A 24,370-nucleotide genomic window follows, 5' to 3' on the forward strand; every position below is an offset into this window, starting at 1 on the left:
CACATGTGCTCCATATTACAGGGGCCATATTTGATTTTCTTAGACACTCTTCACTGGGGGTCATTCGCACATAAGGCTGAATTGGAAAGGAGGGGTTTTTACTCTGTACCCAATGTTTTTTTTGGTTTTTTTTTATATATATATGCTGGATTCAGCTGATTAATTATTTTATCAAAGGCACTCTATTTATAGTGACCACAATGTCACTTCTTCACCATGCTGAAATACATTGTTTTGCACTATAGGAATATTACAGTTCAATATCAAATAACCATGCCATTGTATTGCATAATAAATGTTCTGTGTTCAAATCTACCATCAAACCTTCTTGGGCCTTGTAGATCTCTTGAATGTTACATTCCAGGTCAGGCAGTAAGATTTTTATAAAGACACCTCTACCTCCCTTTTGCACTTGCACCATTACAATTCATTCTAGGTAATTTTTTCGTTATCTAAGACAGCAGATATATAACTGCATTTCCCTCTTTGTTCAATATAGAAATATTAGATCTGTAAATGGACAGGCCACATCTTGTAAGCACACAAGCCCATGTTTTTTCCTCTCAAGCTTAAATCTGTTATGTTTTAAAGGTTTCAATGTAGCTATAACAAGTTTCCGTTCTTGTGTGTCTTTCCTGCAGCATTCCCCCACAGACCCGTCAGGAGAAGGCTCAGTGATGCTCCCTGACAGGTCGACCGCCTCTGGCCAAAATATCTGCACAGAGCAGCCCAATGACCAGGAGACCAAGCCAAAAAAGAAGAAGAAAAAGAAAGCTAAAGTACTCGATGCAGAGGATGAGGAGTTGAAGAACACATCAGTGGAAGGAGGAGAGGAGGACATGAAGTCTGAATTTCCCGCAACAGGAAGTGATGCGGGGGAACTGGGAACTGTAGAGGGAATTTCACCACCACAAGAGAAGAAAAAAAGGAAAAAGAAACCAAAGGACAAGGCAGAGGGCGCTGAGGGCAAGGAGCCTAAAGAACCCAAGACTCCCAAAACACCCAAAGCACCCAAAACGCCCAAGACCCCCAAAGAACCGAAAGAGGCCAAGGAGAAGAAGACAAAGGTCTCCACTCCCAAGGCCAAGACGCCCAAGAAAACCAGGTAAGGGCAGCTCACACACTAGTGTTCACTAACTTGTGTTTTGATTATGAAATTACACTGGCTTTTAAAAGAATTTGACAACAAAGGGGCACAGTCACATTCAAAATGGCTAAAACTGTAAATGCTGTATATTTTTAAGATATACCAATTCGATGCTAAACACAAAAGAAGTTACTAAATAACTGCTTTCAAACTGCATTCCTTTGACTTTTTTGAGAAAATAAATCATGTATGTATACCTTTTTTCCATCATCATAGATTTATGTATTTTTTTTGTCATGAAACTTGCTAATTATGGTTAGAAATGTAAAACATCTACTACTCGTACGTTGTTTTGGTTAGTCTTACAGTCCCGCTAACAGACATAGGCACTGGCCCTGAGTCTCCAGTGGCTCCTAAGTAGACGGTGAACATGTTGCTGTACACATTAGTCACGTGACAAACTGGGGGGGAAGCACGGGTCAGCTCCCCCGGGCACTGACTCACCCACCTGCCACTGAACCCCTCTGATCCTATTTGACCCACTGGGTTGAGTTACTGCTACTTGATGAAATTTAAGGTGAATACTTCTTTCAATTCATTTTAAGTTAGCAATTTTGTAAAGTTTGACTTTATTTAGTATCATTCAAATATATATATATTTATATATGATATATCGTGTATATATGTATGTATGTGTATATATGTATATATATATGTATGTATGTGTTGTATGTGTGTGTGTGTGTGTGTGTGTATGTATGTATATATATATATATATATATATATATATATATATATATATAAAATGTATAAAAAATAATATTTAAGTTCATCTTTGTAAAAAATATGGTGCATGGTTATGAAACCCTACAACCACAATTTAGCCTACTTAGCGCTTCTTTTGCCATTTCAGATCTCTTCTGTTTAAAAAGACACACATGATGCTCTGAGGACAAAAGGGCAAATTAAGACTGGGACAACTTATCAAAAATATCAGCTAAGCTTTGATATTGGATGATACAACATTGGGGAAAATCATACATCCTATATTTGAGATGCCATTACTGAGGCTGGCACATAGACATCCCTACACTGAAGAAGAAATATTGTGCGGAGTCTGCTATATAGTTGTAATCTGTGACACTTGTGGATCATTGTTATAATTTGGACATTTTAAATGCCAATACTGGTGTTGCCGTAAACAGAGAGCTGAAATGTTTTTGGCACTTCTGGTGTATAGCTACACATCACACTATCAAGTAGCAGATTTTTTTTTTTAAATGGTGCAAAATTATGCTACTTGTGTCACAGATTTAAAAAAAATAAAATTGGAGAACGAAGTACAGAGCAGTGGGCATATAACAGTGGCGATGAAATTGAGGTTGATTAGAGTAATGAAATCTTGAATACAGGGGAATGAAGATTACGCAAGCATACAAGAATCACGGTAAATACAACTTTGAGAGGGTAATTGTGAAGAAGAAACTAAGTTAAAGGCTCTAAAATGTTGATTTTGCATAGTAGGTCTGCTTTAATGTAAATTTTGACTGCTTTAGCAACGTTTTGTTCATATATCTTGCCATTTGCCTGTTTTTCCTAATGAAATTTAGTGATAATGTATTGATTAGACTGAGATTTTCTGCAATGTTACCCAATCAGCGAACGTCAGTGCAGCTGTATTGCTTTGCTGGTTTTATGAAGTTTGTTGCCTGTAGGACATTTCTATAAATGATTTGTTGCTTGCAGAGGTTTGCTACAGTCAGATGCCTCTCTAGCTTTTGTTTTTTGCCTATAACTGCTATTACTGTTGTGGCTCATTAAGTGCGTGCTAATTGTAATCATCTGTTTCTGATTAAGATGACTAAAATAAAACTAGACAGCTGCACATTAGGCCTAGCACATCAGAGGGAATGTAACAAATGCAAGACCAATATAATTACTTCCTAATTTTATAAAGCACTAGCTATCGAGCGGCTGTGGTGGATCATTTTCTGCTATAGATAAGTATGCATTTGATTTCCCCTTTGAGGCTAACATTAATGCTTGTTAATGAGATGTTTTAGAGGTAACGTATAAGGTTTTCTTTGACGTTTTTGGCGCAAAATCTAACCACAAACAGAATTTTTTTTTGTAGCTATAATGTGCACAAAGTGGACCATTATAGGATTGAATGATATAAAATTTCAACAGTATTTGGACATAACCATATATTAATCAAATAATCCTTAGAGCACTCAGTTTTGTAGTTGTGACAGTATAACTGCTGTCAGATTGGGCCTTTGCAAAGGTCCTCTACTTAAGGTCCTCTACTTTGCATATAGAGCAGCAGAATGCAATTAGATCTCATCTAAACACAAGTAGCATCCTCCATTTAGATAAAAAACATGTATTTTAGTGCAGGCTCTGAATGCAGCGTATCGGTGAGTGGGACTGAGTGTCAGAGGTGCTCTCATTGTTGAGGGTAGAAACTTGATCGGGCTGTGGAATGTACCGGGACGTCCCCCCACAACTCCCTACTCCCCCTCCCTCTCTCCCACCCCTCTTCTCTCTCTCCCCTCCTTTTATCCTGAGAAAGAGGGCGGTCCCGAGCAGCAGGCAGGGGTCAGCGCTGGGGGAGGTGTGTGTGTGTCGCCCCCCTGCTTTGCTGGCCGCTGCAGGAGGAACGGCTGTGGGTAGACAGGGCAGAGGGGAGGGAGTGAGGAAGACTAGAAGAGGGGAGGGGGAGAGAGAGGGAGGGAAAGAGGAGAGAGAGCACAGGGTAGGTCTTGAAGCGTGGGTGAAGGGTCCGTTTTGTACATGTATGTTGAGGGGGAGGGGCTTTAGTAGTAATCTTGTGGCAGAAAATGGCGTCTAATGATAATGAGGCCCGTGCTGCTGACCACTGCGCAGCCACAAGTCTGTTGGATCACATGTGGGGGTGGGGTTGTCCCTGTGTTTGTGTGTGTTGGTAAACTAGCCCTTATCTGTTGTCAGGGCCGCCTCCATCTTGAGTGGCGGGCTTGAGCTCCCAGGTTAATTTAGCATAATAATGTCTGCCGGTCACTCAGTGAGTTTCTAAAATGGTGGACTACTACAATCACTAGGTTTTCTCTTCATTCTTGTTTCTAGTTGCCCTCCCTCTAATTCCATGTCTTCTTCCTGGAGAGAAGTGTATCCTTTCATCTTCCCTCCACCCCTCTTCCTCTCTGATTTAAGGCTCCAGGCACATAGACCTCTTTGCGTAGCCTTTAGTGTTTCGTGTCGTTTACTTACTGTAAGACTTTTCACTAGTTTGAAAACCATGTGAGAAGGAGGTTTCAAATCCACAGCACCAGTTCTTTGCATTTTGGGGGGATTTGCTTCAGGATTTCCTCTTGTGGGAGGAGAAGCCAGGCCTCCCAGCTGCAACAGGCCCTGAGCACTTTTCATGTGGGCCGCACCAGACTACAGACTGTTTCCTTTGCTCTGTTTGTCTCTATGAACAAATAAACCACGACAGTGCAGCTCTCTGCTTCACTGGTTTTTATCAGGAAGTTGCTTCAAACCCTTACTTCTGTTGTTGACTTATATAACCAGTTTACAGTTTTTAGTCTTCATGAACCAAATCCATCCCAACCTCGATGAAAATCCATGTCCATATTTGTGTTTTCCACTTGCCTTTAATGTAATATACTTTTTTCAATTGTAAAACAAATTTGGACTTTACATTATACAATTTTGTACAATTCCCAGCCCTTCAATTTGAAAATTCAAGAAAAGTCACTGCCTGTTTGGGCACTTACCTCTAAAGAGACATTTGCTACATAGGGAAACAAATTTTTCAAACAGAATAAGTGACTTGACTTAAATATATCATATTCTGCACTTTTTACTTGAATGTCCTGTATTGTCAGTGTTGAGTAGGTTGAATTGCAGCAGTATTGGACGATATAAAACTGCCCATGTAAATGTCCAGTCAGCTCACTCTGATCCTTTGACCTTCTCTTTTCCTCCCTCTGTTTTTTCTCTCCTGTCTGTCTCCTCTCCTTTTCTCTTCTGTCTCCCTCTTTCTTGCTTTTGTTGTTTCTCTCTCACCTCTCCCTCTTTGTCTCTCCCTCTCTCTCACCCTGTCCACCTTTTGTGTATGGAAGTACATCTATAAATAGCCTTGCTCTTTTTTTTTGCCACACCCTTCCTTCATGGTGTGTGTAGGGCTGATTTGTTTGCTGCACAGTGCGCACACATGAAGTCCAACAACCCTGCTTTGTTAAAAATGCTCTGTACTTTTTAAGGAAGGTGGTTGCTGGTCTAGCCTTTTCGATCCGTTTTGTATTTAAACTAAAAGCCATATTTGTGTATTGGGGTTCAGCAGGATGACTCATCATGGAGCAGGTGTCTCGTACCAACCCCACCCTCTCTCCCTCATTTTTTGTACCATTCACTGGAGTGCCTTGCCCCTCCCCGTGTCTACTTCCTATATCCTCTCCATCAGTGATTGTGGTTGAAAAGAGCATCTCTACAGCTGGCGCGCATGTGTGAGCTCCAGAGTGAGGTCCCAGGACAAAAGTGAGGAGACTGGCTCATTGGGGGGAGAGGGTAGGGGAGTGGATACACCTGATCAAAACCTTATTCCTGGGATGTGCCAGAATGTGTAGGATTGTAATGATGGTATTTTCATTAAATGAGAAACTTTGTAATGCCCTCTTTAAATGCCTACACTTCTTCCTCTGAATATTTTCCAATACAAAGTTTAAGTAGTAGTGTCCATTTATGAACAACTTTGAACTTTTCTAATTATACGTTTAGGCTATTTATAGGGCACTTCTATGCTAAAGCTAATTATAATTATATATAATGCATTGCAAGTGGTCTCTAATAACTGGTTGTCAAGAGCATTATATTGCTGATGTCCCTTTTGGTCACGTGACTGGAAGTTGACCAATGGTTGCTTTATATAAATATTTTTTACCTTTTCTTATGGTGACAGTTGGTGATCCTTCTATGGGGAAATGGTGTGTGTTTGACAATGTTCAATATTCTTGCTAAGACAATAGCGAATTGTTTACTTGTATGTGGACAGTCACACACATTGTAGCTTAGTTCTGTGTTGTTTTTCTGAATTTAAAGGTAGACTGAAGAATCCCTCAATCCAAGTGTGCAATGTAGCAGTAAAGTCTTTGCCGTTTTACTTTTATCCTTTATCATATGGTGGATCAAGAGGTGAGCAGGAGAGAGGCACATTTTATGTTTTAAGCCAAAAAGCCAATGTAAAAGATGGCGGATGAAAGAGTGCACAGAGTTGATGATGGAGCGACAGCAAAAGGAGCGAGGCCATGAAGAAGCCAGGAGGAAGAGAGGAGGCAGCCAAGTGGAGACGTGTGTGCGCGTGTGTGTGTGGCCAGATGGCTCCAGCGTGTGGCGACCAGCCAGAGGAACAGGTGCAGGTCACATGACCAGCCGTTACCACGGAGATGGTGATTGCTCTTGGCGTGAGGATGAAAGGAGAAGGGCCCCAGGGACGGAGAGGGGGCGAGAGACGAGAGAGGGGGACTGAGAGGGGGAGACAGGGAGCGGGTGAGAGGAGGAGAGAGGGAGAGCGACAGAGTCTTAACAGAGGAGCACAGGCCATGAGAGGCACAAGGACATAAACACGATAGCACGGAGTCTGGATGTGTACGTTTAGTGTTGGAACTGGAGCAACGTAACTTTTACTGCTGTCAATCCTCTTCATTGTGGACAAATGAAAGTTGATTCTAACTGTAGCCTCTACACAGAGACAGCCCATCTGATTAAGAGTGAGATTTATAATGTATGAATTCACATAATGGAAAGCAATAGAGTAGGTTCACAACCAACATAATCACCAACTCATCTCAGCTGTTAAAGCAGTTTTACATAGATTTCTAATAAAATGTGTGTTTTGAGATGATAAAGTAATCCCAGTCTTGTGTTTTATCTGTACTTTGAGTGATGTACAGCACATGCAGTGCACATAGTTTGTAAAAGAGAGATGAAAATGTGACCCCTCGTGATGGGTAAGGCTAACATGAGTAATTCTCTGGTTTGATTTAAATTCTGAACGTTTTTAGATGCACCAAATCATGGCAGAACACCGCTACCTGTTGCACACTTGCTTTTGATTTAATGTTTGTGTAACATCTACAACAAAAGCAAAAAAGTCTTAATTTATGGCATTATATTTATCATCTTAGTTAGACTACTTTCACTATTATTGACAGTTTAACGGGTCAGAGCTGAGAAACTTCCCTAACTCCCTATCACTTAGTCTAGTTGCAGTGAGCTCTTAACAGTTTAATTTTCTGTCATTTTGTCTCTGAAATCTCCTGCCGTGCGCCTGTTCATTGAAGTATCATTGTTCTTAGCAGCAGTGTGTGCTAAAGTGTGGATCGGACAGTGAGCAGACAGACCCTGCTCCTCTCTCTCTCCGTGCCAGAGATTAGAGGAAGCCTAGGGGCCCATACAGAACGCCCTCCTTCCCCCTCTCTCCCTCCCTCCCTCCCTCTCTCGCTCTCTGCTCTCCGGGGTCTCTACTCTTTTTCAGTGTCTGTCTCTCCTGACGCTCTTCCTCTCTCTCCTCTTATATCACTCCATCTCACTGCCCCCGCCCCCTCCCTGCCTTTCATCATATTAACCCCCTGTGTGCCAAAGCCTCAGGCACACTAATGACTTCTAAATGGGTAAATCAAACATGGCGACTGCCCTGGGAGAGACAGACGCACACATATACACACTTGCCTCCCAAAGCGGAAAGAGTTGTGTACTTTCAAAACACTTTTATCATGGATTAAAATCTTTTTGGTGTTTTTTTTTTCTTGCAGCTGTAAGAAAGTGGAGTCTGAAGGAGGGGCCAGCGCTGCTAAGAAGGAATCAAAGAGGAAGAGGGAGTCATCAAGCGTTGAGGATGTGGAAGTCAAGTCCCCACCCCCCTCACCTGTGGAGGAGGAGGATGACGACGGTGTACAGGTAGTTTCAAAATTTAGCTGCTCCAAGACTAAATATAACAAGCAAAATGGGAATTTTAATTTTTTTAATTTTTTTTTTGCTTTTTCCTTTGTTTCTGGGATTACAAGTTAACAACAACAAGTTTAAAAACATAAAATTAAGGAATCTCATATTAATCTCATGTTGACTCCAAAATTTGTGCAGTCGATGTTTTCATATTATGCTGCAATACATCATTTCCCTTCTGCAAAGACATGAAGTTTTTGCTATAAACAACCAAGCTAAATTCTCTGCCAATTTAACTCAGTTCCATCAGCAACTTTTCGTGAGCCGCAAATGGCCTTTTACTTTAATTGAATGATACCACAGCACTAAGCTTTGTCTTTAATATACAAAATGTGATGACCGCAAACTTGGTCACATGTTTCCTTTTTTAATGTAGAAAGACATGAACATAATCCATTTAAATCCTCTCAGTATTCATCTTATTTGGCAACATTTTCAGCCAGGAAATCAGAGGATGTTTTTTCAAAGTCTACACAGTGGAGCATACGGAAGTGTATAATGTATAATGAAAGTACGGTGTTTCTAGTTTGCTGCCTATGTCAGAAAATACAACAATTTGAATGTCTTTACTAGTGGTTATGCTATAGTAGGTTGCAAAAACCTAAATTGCTGTGGTGATGTAATGTTAACAGGTTGAATTGAATTTATATCTTATATTTAATGTGTCTTTTTCTCCAGAAACGCCGGTCTTGTCGGCAGGTGAAGAGGAAGCGATACACCGAGGATCTTGAGTTCAGGATCTCAGATGATGGAGACAGTGGAGATGAGTCCCCTGCTCCCAAATCCCCTTCATCTACATCCCAACAGCAGGTTAGTTCTATAAAATAATCACCGTATGTGTGTCTCATAGCATTAATATTATTGCCCTCACAGTGCCTGTAATTTTGATTAAGTTGAGATTTAAACCAGTTGAAATTATAGTACTTACTTCGGTGGGTTGAATGGTGGGCAATTGAGCACTTCAGGCTAGCAATCAGCCATTTACTACTAGGCCACCTATGAGCCATGCATGAGAGTTGACTATTGTTTAGAAAAATCTGTAGAACTGACATTGACTAGTTTTATTATATTACTGAAGAAAGTTGGCTGAGACTGACATTTCTTTGTTTTTCCTGGTGTATGTTGTCACTTGTGTGCAGGCATACTTGTAAGATGCCAGTGGATGGACATGATTTAACACAAAATCTAACTTTTCTCCACATTTTTTCTGAAACATATAGCACTTAATTAACCAATTCTGTTTATGGTTGTGCTCTTTCAGTCACGTGTTAAATTTTCAGACAACGCGCCTTTGAATGGTATTGAAAGAGCATGTAGTTTTGGCTGGCCTGGCAACACATGGTTACTAACGCTTTAGATTATATAAATTGGTGTGAGTTAAAACGTTAGAGCAAAATAAATGGTTAAATGCGAGAATGCAAAAAGTTAACTTCAGTATAAAAATCTGTGTGTTGATTTGCCACGACTGAATAGGTGCCAGCTAGGGGTGTGCAAAAATATAAAAATATCAATATCTCGTATTGTTTAATGTGATGATACAGTATCGATATATCACCAAGAGTATTTTTTGTATATTTTACTCAATTATTTTCTTACAGTGCAACAGTTTTGTTGTTTGTTCAGGGAAAGGAAACTCGTTTATGAGGCACATTTGACATATTTACAGTTTTGATTATTAAAATGGGTGTGTTTCATATTCACTTTGTGGTTTAAAAGACTTTTAATATCACAGACATGATTTAGCCTTTATTTTTTTATTGAACCATATTGAATCAATTTGCAATATATCATATCGATTCAAAAGTGCACTGTATCGAGGTTCTTCTTAATGATACACAACCCTAGAGCCAACAATTTAGATTTAAGGCCTGACTTTAATACTTTTGTTTCCTAGGACTTTGCAGAGGCAGAAGGCCCTGTTGTGGAAAAGATCATGAGCATGCGCAACTCCAAGAAACAGGTGAGACCCCTAAATGCCCCCGACCCCAACACGCGGCTCCCACAACACACCCACCTGCCCCCCCCACATACACCCCCACCTGCCCTCCACGTGCCTCCACCCACAGCCGCCCGAGCCAGCGCAGGTCGAGTCAGTTTACGTCATGTGATTAGCCGCTCCACAGCTGGCCTAAGCAGATTACACAGCGCGCCGCAGACAGTGTGTATTCACTGGGAAAGCGGAGACAAGACTTCTAGTATTTCAAGTGTGTGCGCCTGGAGCTGTGTCTGCCGCTCATTGACTGCTGGTGTGTGTCCGTCTGGGCTTTGTTTTCGACGAGTTGCTCTAAGAAAGAAAAGGAAAAAAAATCCGTCCCGGAGCCAACTCGCGTGCACACACCAGTCACCAGCCAACTTTCCCTTCTCTAAAGCCAGCTGCCGATAGCTCACTCCCCTACCTCCTCTCCCAGGCTCTCACAGCTCCATTCAGGGCTGACCTCGGGCCTGGAACTGGGCCAAAACCACAACGTTAGCTACGCCAGACGCCAAGCTAGCGTTTCCTCAGGCTCTGTGTGTGATTGATGATTCATGGCATTACAGTAGTAGTAGCAGCGTGGTATGTATGCAAGAGTTTCACAAGGAATGGTGAATGGAAGGTGTGAACAAGCAAGTTTATGGTACTTCTGGAATTATCTGTAAAATCCAATAAAGAATTAAACTTTAGTACAGAATGTTCAAGTTTGATTTGATTTGCCATAGTTTTAAATGTTTATATTTAAAGAAAGTTTATAAGCCTACATAATGGAGAAGTTAAACTTAATGCATTTAGGCACCATATTTTATTAGCCACCTGTAAATCATTTATAATGTTATTTAAATGCAATTTTGATCAATGAATTCTCAAACATGCTAAGACAAACAAAGCCTATTGGTTCTCTCTTCACACTTCTTGTGTATTTAGATATACTCTTTGTTGTATTAGTGTTTGTTTGGAAATTAATTTCTCAAAATTGTCATGTGAAATTGTCAGTTGTGCTTGTTAAACATACAAACTCCAGCTGTAATAATAACAAAGTAATACATTCAACTGTATTTAATTTCTTCTGTTTCACCAAAACAAATCATACCCAAATGTCATTCTCTTGTCAAATGGAAAAAGTATACAATCTAGCATTAAGCACTCATACTAAAATCATGTGCTTTTGACACATTTTGATCAAGCACCTGCCATGGCCTCTTGTACACAGATCAAAACAAATGCGTCTGAAAACGGCCTGAGAGATTGACATGTGAATACAACAGTTAAATGGAGTGCTTGGTTCATGTCGAGGCTGAATTGTAAGCTCTTGTGGGTAAATCAACAACATCTTGTGTGTGTAACAATAGTCCGCGCTGCTCTTTCACTGTATTGCTTTATCTGCTCCGACTAACTCTAGATTTCTTTTGCTCTCAGCTTGAATCCGGTGAGGAAGTGGAGGTAGAGGAGTTCTACGTCAAGTTCAAGGGCTTGTGAGTAACACATTTTTTTTCCCCTACCTTTTTTGTCTTTCACAGCTTGCGGTCTCTTCTCTTAGCCCTATTTTCAGCTTGCACTACTGTGGCGGCCAGTCCAGAAGTGTGAAAAGCTCGAAAGCCCTTTTTACTGTGCAGCCGCTAGACATTTATTTAGGCTGCTAGTGTATAAATGACTCATTATAAATAGTATTGCTCTATACACTACCATTGTTTTTTTTAACTGTCTGGAGGACAAAATGACCTTTACACATTAGATTACTGAATTCTATTTGTTTGAGTTTTCATGTTTAATATACTGCTATTTAGAGTTGAAAGAAGCAGAGCTTTCCACATAAAGCTTCTTGATTGTATTTAATAGGACAAAATGGGATGAAGGAAATTTTGATAGTGTAAAAATTATTGTTGGCAATTCTCATTGCAAGGCCCACTTGCATTTGTGTTGTGTTTTTTGGTTTTATATATTTTCTCCATGAAAAAACTGATTTATCCTCTAAATCCTTAATAAAACTGAACTACCAAATCACTTCTAGATCTTAGTTCCTATATTGTTTCTGATAAAGTAGTAAAATGTATTGTCTGTGCGTCCTAGTTCGTACCTGCACTGTCGCTGGGCTGACCTGGAGGAGCTGGAGAAAGACAAGAGGATACAGCAGAAGGTCAAGAGGTTTAAGGCCAAGCAGCAACTCAACAACTTCATAACAGAGGTAAGCCCCACGCGGTAACCTGCAATTACCCTCTCCCTAGGACACTGACCCACGCACTGTGCAGGAAATGTAACTCAAACATGCACACTGAAAGCACTCTTGTCCTTTTTTTAGTTTTATGCTGCAAACCAGAAATTTTGAAACCCATAAAAATCCTCTCAATGCTTGAAGTCGCTCTTTTTCTTTTGTAGATGGATGATGAGCCTTTTAACCCAGACTACGTGGAAGTGGACCGTGTCTTGGACGTTTCCGAGAGCACAGACGAAAATGGAGAGGTGCTTTGATCTCCCTCTCTCATCATTCATGGCTTTAAACTTGTCTCTTATTCTCTAACCCAAAACGCCCTTGGCCCTTTTTTGTATTTGTGTGTGCGCAGTTGGTGACCTTGTATTTGGTGAAATGGTGCAGCTTGCCTTACGAAGACTCCACTTGGGAGCTGAAGGCTGACATCGACCAATCCAAAATAGAGGAATATGAGCAAATCGCCGCACGCACACCCAACACTAAAAGAGTGGTGAGTCCCGCGTGTGTCTTTGGTGCTATCTGTCTCCGGGACGTCCTTAGCGGGGCAGGAGGTGTGTGTTTGTATGTCTTGGCCTGCTGCCTGCCTTTCCTCCCTCAGATTTACTGCTGCTTTAACTGCTCTCCACAGGGCCACGTTCTTGCGGTGGTTGAGCCTCGCTCACACACGCCCTGCTCCTGTGGCCGGGCCAAACCACTAACAGTGTGTTTAATGCTGAACAGAAGCAGCTGACTGGCTGTGGTCGCTGCCTGCATCACTCTTTTCTCCCTCTGTGTCCATCTATTTAAGTACTGCCTACTGTTTCTCCTTAAGACTCGTGTCAGAAGTGCTCCTTCAAAGACACGACTTGAGGCCTTTTTAAATTTGGCACTGTCGATATTGCAGCCTCCAAAAAAGGTTGGGTAATCGGTTGCTAAGTCCAAAATCTAAACATGTCTGTCATACAGTATATGAAGGCTTAAATCATTACAAATGTTTAAAATCTGTTTTTCTATGGTACAAATTATCAATGTACGTTATAATCTCATGGATTTAGTTGGTGATAAATTACAAAATGTTATTCAGTTAACAATTTTCAGGTTACCAGCCAGAAATGTACAAAATGTTAAGCAGCAAATAACAGATGCACACCGTAGACTTAGTGCTGTCAGTTGCCCTCAGTTGTCTTTTACATCAAATATAAACATTGCTTTCCAGTTGTTTCACTAAATACAAAATAAGCGTGAATTTTCTTGATAATACTAGCCTCCACTATCGGTGATCTTACAGCTCTGTTTCTCCTCTGAAGGATCGGCCCCACGCAGCCGACTGGAAAAAGCTGGAGGGCTCAAGAGAATACAGGAACGGCAACGCACTCAGGGAGTACCAGCTCGAAGGCCTCAACTGGCTAACCTTCAACTGGTACAATTCGTAAGTCCCTCTTTATTAAGCCTGAATGGGTCTCTCACCACCTTTGTCACACCGCACTCATCATGGCATCCTTTTAATAGAGCTAAGTGGACATTAAGCAGGACATTAACTGGCCAGGCTAAATAGTAGGCATTACGTTTGCCCAGTGGTGCCATCTGAGTGTTGAATGTACTAATCGCACTAGAATAGCCATTATTTAGATCAATAGGTCTCAAGCTGCGGTATACAGGCTTCCTCTGAGAGTTTTCTGGTCATGAGTTTGTTTAATTTGTAGCCTGATTTATTCTAATTTTGTCCTCTAGTTGGTAGCAAGCTTGTTCTGCAGGCAACTGCCAAGTCCTGGTTGAATCTTCTTAACTCCTAGATACTCTTCAGTTTGTGACTGGTTCAGCTCTGGTTTCATCTGATCCAAGTTTTAGAACTGATTTCATCCCAATTTGGAATTTGTCTTTTGACAATGCCTGGTACTGATTAATGTAGTTTCAAGCATGGAAAATTCAAAGATGATATTCTGCTGCAGATGATAATAACTTGCATTACTAATGTCGAAAACAGTCTCACCTCTTTGGAAAATTACGAATAGGCAATGGAAAAGGGAAGGGGGGCTTATCTTGCCAGAATCAAATGAACATCTTAACATTTGGCTTTTTTGCATTAGTACAATTTAAACTGTACGTTTTTCAAATGTTTCCACACTTTATCATTTCATTATTGTTTTATGTGCAGACGTAACTGTATCTTGGCTGATGAGATGGGTCTTGGAAAAACCATCCAGTCCATTACATTCCTCTATGAGATTTACATGAAGGGCATTCAGGGGCCGTTCTTGGTCATCGCGCCGCTCTCCACCATCCCAAACTGGGAACGAGAGTTCAGGACCTGGACTGAACTAAATGCTATAGTTTACCACGGCAGTCAGGCTAGCAGGAAGACCATTCAGGCCTACGAGATGTACTACAGAGACGCACAGGTAAATCACTGGTATGCTGGGGATTAATTTGGCATTTTACTAGTCACTCTTTATTTGGACTTCCACTATTTTACATCACAGTAAGTCTGCAGGCAGAACTTTTATTAATTGCCATAGGTTTTTCTGTTGCTGGCATAAAGGAACCTAATATCATTGCTTCAAGCATGCCATTTTTATAGCTAACTTAGCTTTCATGTCACAACTACAGCTTCCACAGAAAGTCTATATATGGATTTGTTGTCAGTGGAAAATTGTGGTTGGCATCCTTTAATAAATAACTTGATACATTTGAAATTAATTAAATTCATATTAATTTGGATTTTTTTTTGTAGTGTTATTATTTAGTAGTGCGTTTTGTTCCTATATTTGTTCTTTTGTCTGATCTTGGTGGCTACCTCTTCCCTTTGAACTAGGGTAAAGTAATAAAGGGAGCGTATCGGTTTCATGCTGTAATCACCACTTTCGAGATGATCCTGGCTGACTGCCCTGAGCTTCGCAGCGTCCCATGGCGCTGTGTGGTCATCGACGAAGCCCACCGCCTTAAAAACCGAAACTGCAAACTACTGGAAGGACTCAAAATGATGGACATGGTGAGTGGAACTTTTTTCTGGCACCAATTAAGAACTATTGGTTAGTTTCACCTTATGCTAGGCAGGGTAGGTTCACATTAATGATCATACATAACACTTGTTAGCAAGGACAGCAAAAACAAACAAAAAAATTATTATTTAAAAGCAGATGTTATTTAAAATGTTATCAGATTGGGACTTGAGCCAGTTTCCTGAATGGGTTTATTTGGCATTTTCATAGAAAAATATATTAAAAATGTCTATTGGTTATGTAATTGGCAACTACACCACAAAATCAACTAAATCTGCAAATTGACAGTTACATTGCCCATGATCGTCTGTACAGGCCTGTGAAATATTATGATTTAACAATAGATGTCTATATTAACATCCACTATATTTTTGTAAATTTGGCTCATATTCTTGTTGTTTCCTCTTGTTTGGAGGGCCAAGTCCCTCTGCACATCCTGATTTCCATTTTTGGTCTCTAAATATCTCTGGTCCTGTCTCTTCCCCTCGACAGGAGCACAAAGTGTTGTTGACAGGAACCCCCCTCCAGAACACTGTGGAGGAGCTCTTCAGCTTACTCAACTTTCTGGAGCCAGAGAGATTCCCCTCTGAACAGACCTTTATGACTGAATTTGGAGACTTAAAGACTGAAGAACAGGTGAGACTCAACAAAATTGTAGGCCTGGGTTTTTTGGTAAATTATTAATAAATATTTTGCCTTGCCTTGTTGATTAGTTGTTAGAGATTAGATACAGATATTATTCTTGTAGATCATGAAGTTATATATTTGTTCTGCTTTAGGTTCAGAAATTGCAAGGCATTTTAAAACCTATGATGCTGAGAAGACTGAAGGAGGATGTAGAGAAAAATCTTGCCCCAAAAGAGGAAACTATAATTGAGGTAAAACTTTCCGTCATAACAAAATTTACTCCTTATTTTTTAGTAATACATAAAATATAATATTAATTGACTAATGTTTTGTTTCAGGTTGAACTTACAAACATCCAGAAGAAATACTACCGGGCTATTCTGGAGAAGAACTTTTCCTTCCTGTCTAAAGGGGGCCCAGGAGGAGGTGGAGGAGGAGGTGGAGGAGGGGGAAGTGGCAATGTCCCAAATCTGCTTAACACCATGATGGAGCTGAGAAAGTGCTGCAACCACCCTTACCTCATCAATGGTACATAATTATGCAATACCAATAATACTGATAATATTATCAATATACAACACGTTTGAAAGCTTTTAACAGATATCAGATTCCTATGCACAAACAACATTTAGTTTCATGGGGTCCATTAAAATCTCATTAGAATGTAGAGGTACAAGTTTCCTGTAACTCGGTCACTTACATATCACATACTTATAAAAGTCAATTAAATATAAACATAATAAAAATAAGAGGCTGGCACCTCTTGCGTTCCTGAACGACTATTCTAAATATCAATCAAAAAATTATCTAGGGAAACCAGTAACATTTTGACCAGTTAATATGTAATGTCCCGATTGTCTTTGATATTATCATTAGTAAATACATTTTGACATTGAACTTGTATAATGTAGCTGATATACTGTATTGTGTTTAGGAGCTGAAGAGAAAATCGCAGAGGAGTTTAGGGAGAGTCACAGCGCAGACATGCCAGATATGGCTCTTCAGGCCATGATCCAGGCTGCTGGGAAACTGGTGCTTATCGACAAACTGCTGCCCAAACTCAAGGCTGGAGGCCACAGGGTCCTGATTTTCAGTCAGATGGTCCGCTGCCTTGACATCCTGGAGGACTACCTCATCCAGAGACGGTAAACATCAACTTAAGTTCAGCTATACCTAGGGCTGGGGGATATGACAAAACTATATAGACACATTTCCTCATACTGATCAGTCACAATTTTCAATTTTATTTTGTCTCACTAAAACAAGGAACAAAGACTTTCAATTGTAATTTCCTGAACACAAACACACTTTTAATCACATTTACCAAAAAATTGGTCATAGACTGATTTAAAAAGCTCTAAGATAATCATTGACCAGTCTCAATTAAAATTTGATTATTGCACAGCCCTTTTTATACCTAAAATGTTTGGCAAGCACACAAAAATCAGACAGGATCAAAATCCAAAAATATCCAAGTTTAGGGGAAGGTCTATTCTAAACAAGAACTAAAAGGTCCATTGTCTGCACAAGTAGTTCTTGTGGACATGTACACACTTGAATAGAATAAACATTTTTGCACACAGGAACGTTTAACAGTGACCTTTTTTAATAGTGTCTTGGCCATCCTCTTAAGTTCTATATGACGTTTTTCTATCGCAGTTGAGTTAATCATTTATTGTTCCTGAACACCACCTGTGCACTTTTAATTGTATTAATTTCTTGGGTTTGTTTTTTAAGTTTAAATGAGCATAGAACTTGCATTGTTCCGTAGTTTATGTTCCATTGTGCTTGTGTGTCTCACTACTACCCCAACTACCCCAATGGAGGATAATCTTAGATACTTTTAAGCCAACAATTTGCTGCTGTCATTCCAAATTTTGCAATAAAAGGAAAATGGATCACATTTGCTAAAACTTGAGCCAATATATGAATTATGTGCTGTTTAGCAAGGCAATGTTTATTTGACTTAATGTATACGATTTGCGCTCTACAAAGTGCTTTACTGAATAAGACATTACAATCACAATTCAAATTTAAACACAAATAATAATGAAATTACCATTTAAAGAGTGCAGAATAAAATCCTTTCAGTCATATATGAAGTTAAATTGAATTGTTTTGGGCTTAGCAATAGTTCTTTTCTTTTTAACTGATCTAATTTGAGCGTTGGCCTTGATGTTGTTTTCTTAGGTATCCGTATGAGAGAATAGATGGCAGAGTTCGTGGAAATCTCCGACAGGCGGCGATCGACCGTTTCTCGAGACCGGACTCTGATCGATTTGTGTTCTTGCTGTGTACGAGAGCGGGAGGGCTGGGCATTAACCTCACTGCTGCGGACACCTGTATCATCTTTGACTCAGACTGGAACCCACAGAACGACCTCCAGGTAAGACAACGCACACTAATTCTCAACAGGAAGGGTCTTTAAAGCCAATATTCAAGCTTTCAACATCCTTTTATATACAACATTTTAGGGCATCTATTAAAATCTGGCAGGGTGACTGCCAATGAAAACTAGCCTTTTGGCTATTTCAGGTACATTTACATTACTATAATGCAAATGTACACTTCCCCCTTGAAAACTAAATATTAATTCAATATTTAATAATGAATTATTAAATTTAATAATTTTCTATCATTCTGAAACCCCTGGGTAGTATAGCTCTTCATTTCCCAATGATTCTCTTTTGTTTAATTACATGATATTGAAATGAACACACATATTCTTGGACAGATGACATTGGTAATGTAAAAAATAAACACCATTAAAATGTGAAGTGTAGACTCATGCTAAGCAATTTTCTTCATCAGTTATTTTTTAAACAAATTGGTTAAATTGCATAAGTTACATTTGCTCATCGCTGGTGTAAGACCAAAACATTTTTTAATATGACCACCTAATTCTATCTGCTGATCTTGAAACGGTTGTAGTAGAGCCATTTATTTCCATGTCTCTTGGCTGGGTGCCTCTGTAACGCTTTGTATTTGAGTGCCTTTGTAACTCTTTATATGCATTTTGCTCCAGGCCCAGGCCAGATGTCACCGTATCGGGCAGTCAAAAGCAGTGAAGATCTACCGTCTGATCACCAGGAACAGCTACGAGAGGGAGATGTTCGACAAAGCCAGTCTGAAGCTGGGGCTGGACAAGGCTGTGCTGCAGAGTATGAGTGGCCGTGAGAATGCCAACAGTGGGGTAAGCTACATGCACTAACTTATGTGCTCTTTTGGGAAAAAAAAAAAAGTGATTTAAATTTGTAATATGTATGTTTTAAAAATAAGGATTTTGATCACAGTGTTCTTTGTAAGCACTGACAAGTGAGAGAAGACAAATATGAACTTTCAATGCATTTCAATTGCAATGCAATGCATTTCTGATCATATCTGTAAATGTCTAAGTTACAGGTATTTTGTTCTTTGCATTGGAGATTGTATTACCTAAACAATGGCAGCCTTTGCATTTTGATAACCTAAATAGCTATTTTTGATCTGATTGAGTAGTTGGTAACATAATGGTATTCACAATTTTCATAAGAAACAAATTAACAATTTGAGTAGGTTTCCATGGATTTTGAAATCCATGATGACTTGATGATTCTTAAGTATATTAATTGCTTCTGATTTATAAATTATTAACTTGAATAATTCCTCTAAACACATTTTGACTGTTTGCTAAATGTGCTTTTGATGGTGCAGGTTCAGCAATTGTCCAAGAAGGAAATTGAGGACCTGTTGAGAAAAGGTGCTTATGGAGCTCTTATGGACGAAGAAGACGAAGGATCCAAGTTTTGTGAAGAAGATATTGACCAAATTCTGCAGAGACGAACGCACACCATCACTATTGAGTCTGAGGGCAAGGGGTCCACTTTCGCCAAGGTGAAATACAAACTCAAGACTGTAAAATGTAATTATGTTCAACACTTAAGATCAGTTTTCTTATCACGTGTTTCTTGTGTTTATAGGCCAGCTTTGTTGCAACTGGAAACAGAACAGATATTTCTCTTGAAGATCCTGATTTCTGGCAAAAATGGGCCAAAAAGGCTGAACTGGACCTTGATGCCATCACTGGAAGGGTAAGCACCAGCTTTCATGTATTAATGAAAAGAATTCTATACTGTATCCAATGACTACTAATATACTACTATAGAGCTCTGCTTGATGTTAATTAGGTTTATGTTCAGTGACTGCACATGTAGTAGAGGACGGCTTGGTCATGTTACTATGGGCACACGTTTTTTAATTACATAAACAGTAATTGTTCTTGTTCACTTTAAATTATGCAATTAAAATATAGGCAGGTGATGACTGTTGCTATATAAATATTATGTTCTAAATCTGAGCTTCTAGCGTTGAGATTGCTATATATTTGCATAAGCACCACATGCCCCTTAATATGTTTTGGAATTAAAGGTGAACTAGGTATTTCTGCGTATCTGTGAAGGTTGCACCAATCCAAGTTACAGGTCGAACAGTGGACATGTAAGCCCACACGCAGCAAGAATGTGTGCTTTTAAAGTTATTTTTGGGCAATAAAAATGGCACATATTTAATGTAATTCTGTTGTAAAGCAGTAACCTCTTCATGGAGACAAGTGAGTAGCTTAACCTTCACCAAAAAAAGTTACGTTGTGTACCTTTATTTTGCAGATCATACAAGTTGCTTTCTTCTGACATACATCATATTCTTTTTCTTTCCTTCCTAAAGAGTTAAAATTGGATCACGCTTGTACAAAAACAGACAATTATATTTACAGCCCACACAGAGTACACCTGCTGCTGTTATAAATCCTACGCCACACACAGCTGGTGGTGGTCCCCTTCTGGAGCTACTACTATCAGTGGTATTTAGTCATCGCTAGTGACTGAGAAAAGAAGGGGAGACCAGGAAGCCACGCGCTGGGTACAGGGGGGAGAGAAAGAGGGAGAGATTAATATTGACAGTTGGGAATCTCCTCTCTTCCTTAATTACCCATGTTTCCTTGCTCTGGTGTGTGTGTTTGAGCGCGCGAGTAAGCTGCTTAGCTCCACTTAACAGGGCGCAGATGCCTGGAGGGTACAGAGATATCACTTAGCCCTAGCGCTCCCCTAAAAAAAAGAAAAACTGCACGGAAATAAGAGCTAAGCCATTGCATTGTACATACACACTCCTGCTAACGGGGATCTTTATTTTCAGCTTTGCCCGAATCCGTGCGCTCTGTTTGACTTTTTCTCCCTCCCTTTTATTCACATTTTTTTTACCTCCCCTCTACACTGTGGCTGCCTCTTTTAAGGGCCCTCTACTGGAACACTTAATCCAGCTACAAGCCTGAATACACTCCACTCAAGCCTGCTCCCCCGGGATTTTCTTATTGTGTGATGTTGTGAAGTTGAAATGAAAATGACTGCGTCTCTCTGTGATAATTGTGGAACTAACTACCGCCATGTTTGCGCATATTAATGTGGATTGTGAGAAGAAGGGGAAAAATGATCAAATTAATGCAATAAAAATGTATTTCATTAGACAACATAATTAATGCCACTTTATATCCGAGCTGGGCGGCAATTTTCTCAGCATCACAAATGAAACAAGGGGCCAAATATCCAATTACGGAGATTTGTAGCAAAGATGTCATGTTTTTCCTTGGTCTCGCGTCAGAAGAAACCAAGCAAGCAGGAAATGTACAAATGAGCATCTAAGTGGAAGCTAACCAGAAGGTGTTTTGCATAGTGTTTGAGACAGATGATGCCTTAGCTGGTGGATTTGACTCCATCTGTATTGTTTTAGCAGGTGTATTAAACATAAACCAAAAATGTATTTAAAAATGTGAAAGTACAGCATATTGAGATTAAGGTTGTCAAAAGTATCGATATCCAGATACCAACTGACTCTGAAGCTAATATCAGAACAAAAAAAATTCCACGACTAAATTTGACCTTTCCTGAATATTTGATACAGATCGAGACCATTCTAAAACTAATGTAAGGCACACATGGTAATTATCAACACAAAATAACAAATTTTGTGTACAAGAAACAATTTTGGTGACAGTATTGAGTCATGCTCCTTAGCATTAAAATCAACTTTGAAGTTGTGGTATTGTGACAACATTAAATTACTTTTTATCTGCAGAATACACTGGTGATTGACACACCACGAGTGAGGAAGCAAACGCGTCACTTTAGCAGCGTGAAGGAGGATGAGATGATGGAGTTTTCAGAACTGGAGAGTGACGACGACGAACCAAGCAAACCCACATCCAAACCACGAAGACCGCAAGACAAGACCCAGGGCTATCCACGGTCCGAGTGCTTCAGAGTGGAGAAGAACCTCCTAGTCTATGGGTCAGTCTTGAAAGCATTTGAACGCCTTTGTTTAACTCCGCACCCAATATTCAAAATTTTGTGTCATCCCCATATATGGCCCAGCCCTAAAACTGATCTCTTTTGTCGTCTTATTCAACCTTCTCCCAAACTTCAACATGCTCAGAATTCAGTAATGCCAGTATTAGGAAGTTTGGCAAAGTGCTTTTTATTTCTCAGGTTGGACCAGCAATATCACTGACTCTTGATTATTCTGACACGTTGTTTTGCTCAGTGTTGTCAATCTTTAATCTACTCTAAATCGCTCTAATTTCTACAGTAAGCACAGTACATGGTATCCAGTCCACACAACAACCCCATCATACTGCCAATTTACCACTGGGGCTGTTGACTACCAGAGCTCACCATCCTCTTTTCATGGCTGACTGGCTGTGTCTGTGCAGAGCAGAACAGTGGTGCTAGTGAGATGTCAGCATTGTTATTGTTCCAGTCTAGTCTTGTGGCCTGAGGCTATAGGACACAAAAACACAGTGTCTGACCGGGGCTGTCCCCTCTGCCCACTGCACTGTTGTCTTTTCCCATCATCCATATTCTCGCTTCCCACCATTTTGAGGCCAAGTGAGAAATGCTTCAACTTTATCCCAGGAACGTTTTGCGCAATAGATAAATTAGGAGAATGTGGCGTACAGATCCGATAGTGGCTATATGTGTCATCACAGCCTTGAGGGCAGCTGATTCTCTGGGTGTGATGTTCTAGGGGGGTTGGCTGTGATCCACTTTAAGCTGGGGGACACTCATAAGGGTGCCACTAACACTTAAATCACCACTTTAGCTAGTGTCGAGCTGTTGTATTTTACTGGAGTATTTTTGCTAAGTCTTGGGTATGAAATGGAGGTCATAAATGTGTAGATTATGATTGGCAGAGAAGTAAAAAATTGGTACTCCACTATGGGTACCATTGCTTCAAAATAAAATGAAGATGGCAGGATAGACTTTAAAAAAAATCATATTTGAAACACTTGTTCAAATAATTTATCATCTTAAAGCTTTTCTTACTTGTCCTACCCATTTGACTCAATTATGATTGCTTAGCTGCCATACTAGCTTGTCAAAGCCTGATCTCGTCAGATCTCAGAAGCTAAGCAAGGCCGGGCCTGGGGAGTACTTGGATGAGTGACCACTGGGAATCCCAGGTGCCACTGTCAAAAAACTGATGTCTTGAGGCAAGACACTTGAGCCACATTGCCTTGTAGGAAAGTAGAGTTTGTGTTTGTGAGTGATGGTGGTGGCCTGAAGGGTCTGATTGTGCACATTGGTAGCCTCTCTTCTGTCAGTCTGCCCCAAGGCAGCTGTGGCTACAGTAGTCGCTTACCACCAAGTGTGGAGTGAATGAATAATGCTCTGTGAAGAGTATTGGGTGTCTTGAAATGCGCAATATAAATGCAATGTTTAATTAATTTTAGCTGTAATAGTACACTGACATACTTGTGTCCTCTTCAGATGGGGACGATGGGGAGACATCCTGTCTCATGGTCGTTTCAAGCGCCCCCTGCAGGTGTCTGACGTAGAAACAATCTGCCGAGCGCTTTTGGCCTACTGCCTGCTGCATTACCGTGGTGATGAGAACATCAAAAGTTTCATCTGGGACCTGATCACCCCAAGCGAGGATGGGACGACAAAAACACTCAGTAACCATTCAGGTAAATTATATTCTGAAATAATCAAGCAATTTAGAGTAATCTGCTCTGTTCATGACTTGCACAATCATTTTAGAGTTTTAAATGTGGAAAAAATATATCACAGGTGTTGGTTATTCTCCCTGCCCCCATAGTGGAATTAAAACACTCTTTGAAATCACACTGCTTGAAATCTTTACCCAATGAAGTGATTTCAATCCTCTGTAATTACACTGAATTCTTTTTTTTTCCCTCCCTAGGTTTGTCTACTCCTGTTCCTCGTGGCAGAAAGGGCAAAAAGGGGAAGCTCCCAGCCCCTGCCACACAGATGCCCCGTGCAGAGTGGCTGGCCAGCTGTAATCCTGATCACCTACTGCAGGAGGACAGCTACAAGAGACATCTTAAACACCATTGCAATAAGTAGGATCCCATACTTTCATTGTATTACATTATTTCACTGTATACCTTTTAAGTAATGTACTACCACCATGTTAATTGTTTACTTTGTGAATTGGCACATATCAAAACTCTGCTTTAA

General features: G+C 40.1%; 1 protein-coding gene across 2 annotated transcripts in view; it reads left to right on the forward strand.

The window, feature by feature from the left end:
• Window positions 1-24,370, forward strand: part of chd7 (chromodomain helicase DNA binding protein 7) — a 71,263-nt gene that overhangs the window by 26,998 nt on the left and 19,895 nt on the right. For both annotated transcript variants that reach the window (XM_020936063.2, XM_020936062.2), the window contains 22 exons: window positions 642-1,105; window positions 7,885-8,029; window positions 8,753-8,884; window positions 9,969-10,034; window positions 11,466-11,521; window positions 12,117-12,231; window positions 12,423-12,506; window positions 12,608-12,745; window positions 13,542-13,663; window positions 14,390-14,633; window positions 15,047-15,223; window positions 15,726-15,869; window positions 16,013-16,111; window positions 16,199-16,388; window positions 16,795-17,005; window positions 18,051-18,246; window positions 18,886-19,053; window positions 19,554-19,733; window positions 19,820-19,930; window positions 21,966-22,177; window positions 23,657-23,856; window positions 24,093-24,252. In XM_020936063.2, the coding sequence (XP_020791722.1) occupies window positions 642-1,105; window positions 7,885-8,029; window positions 8,753-8,884; window positions 9,969-10,034; window positions 11,466-11,521; window positions 12,117-12,231; window positions 12,423-12,506; window positions 12,608-12,745; window positions 13,542-13,663; window positions 14,390-14,633; window positions 15,047-15,223; window positions 15,726-15,869; window positions 16,013-16,111; window positions 16,199-16,388; window positions 16,795-17,005; window positions 18,051-18,246; window positions 18,886-19,053; window positions 19,554-19,733; window positions 19,820-19,930; window positions 21,966-22,177; window positions 23,657-23,856; window positions 24,093-24,252 (3,614 nt within the window). The remainder of the gene's footprint in view (window positions 1-641; window positions 1,106-7,884; window positions 8,030-8,752; window positions 8,885-9,968; window positions 10,035-11,465; window positions 11,522-12,116; window positions 12,232-12,422; window positions 12,507-12,607; window positions 12,746-13,541; window positions 13,664-14,389; window positions 14,634-15,046; window positions 15,224-15,725; window positions 15,870-16,012; window positions 16,112-16,198; window positions 16,389-16,794; window positions 17,006-18,050; window positions 18,247-18,885; window positions 19,054-19,553; window positions 19,734-19,819; window positions 19,931-21,965; window positions 22,178-23,656; window positions 23,857-24,092; window positions 24,253-24,370) is intronic.

The sequence above is a fragment of the Boleophthalmus pectinirostris genome, unplaced genomic scaffold (assembly GCF_026225935.1).
Source record: "Boleophthalmus pectinirostris isolate CB_2022bp ecotype Guang Dong unplaced genomic scaffold, ASM2622593v1 HiC_scaffold_16, whole genome shotgun sequence".
In the NCBI taxonomy this organism is placed as follows: Eukaryota; Metazoa; Chordata; class Actinopteri; order Gobiiformes; family Gobiidae; genus Boleophthalmus; species Boleophthalmus pectinirostris.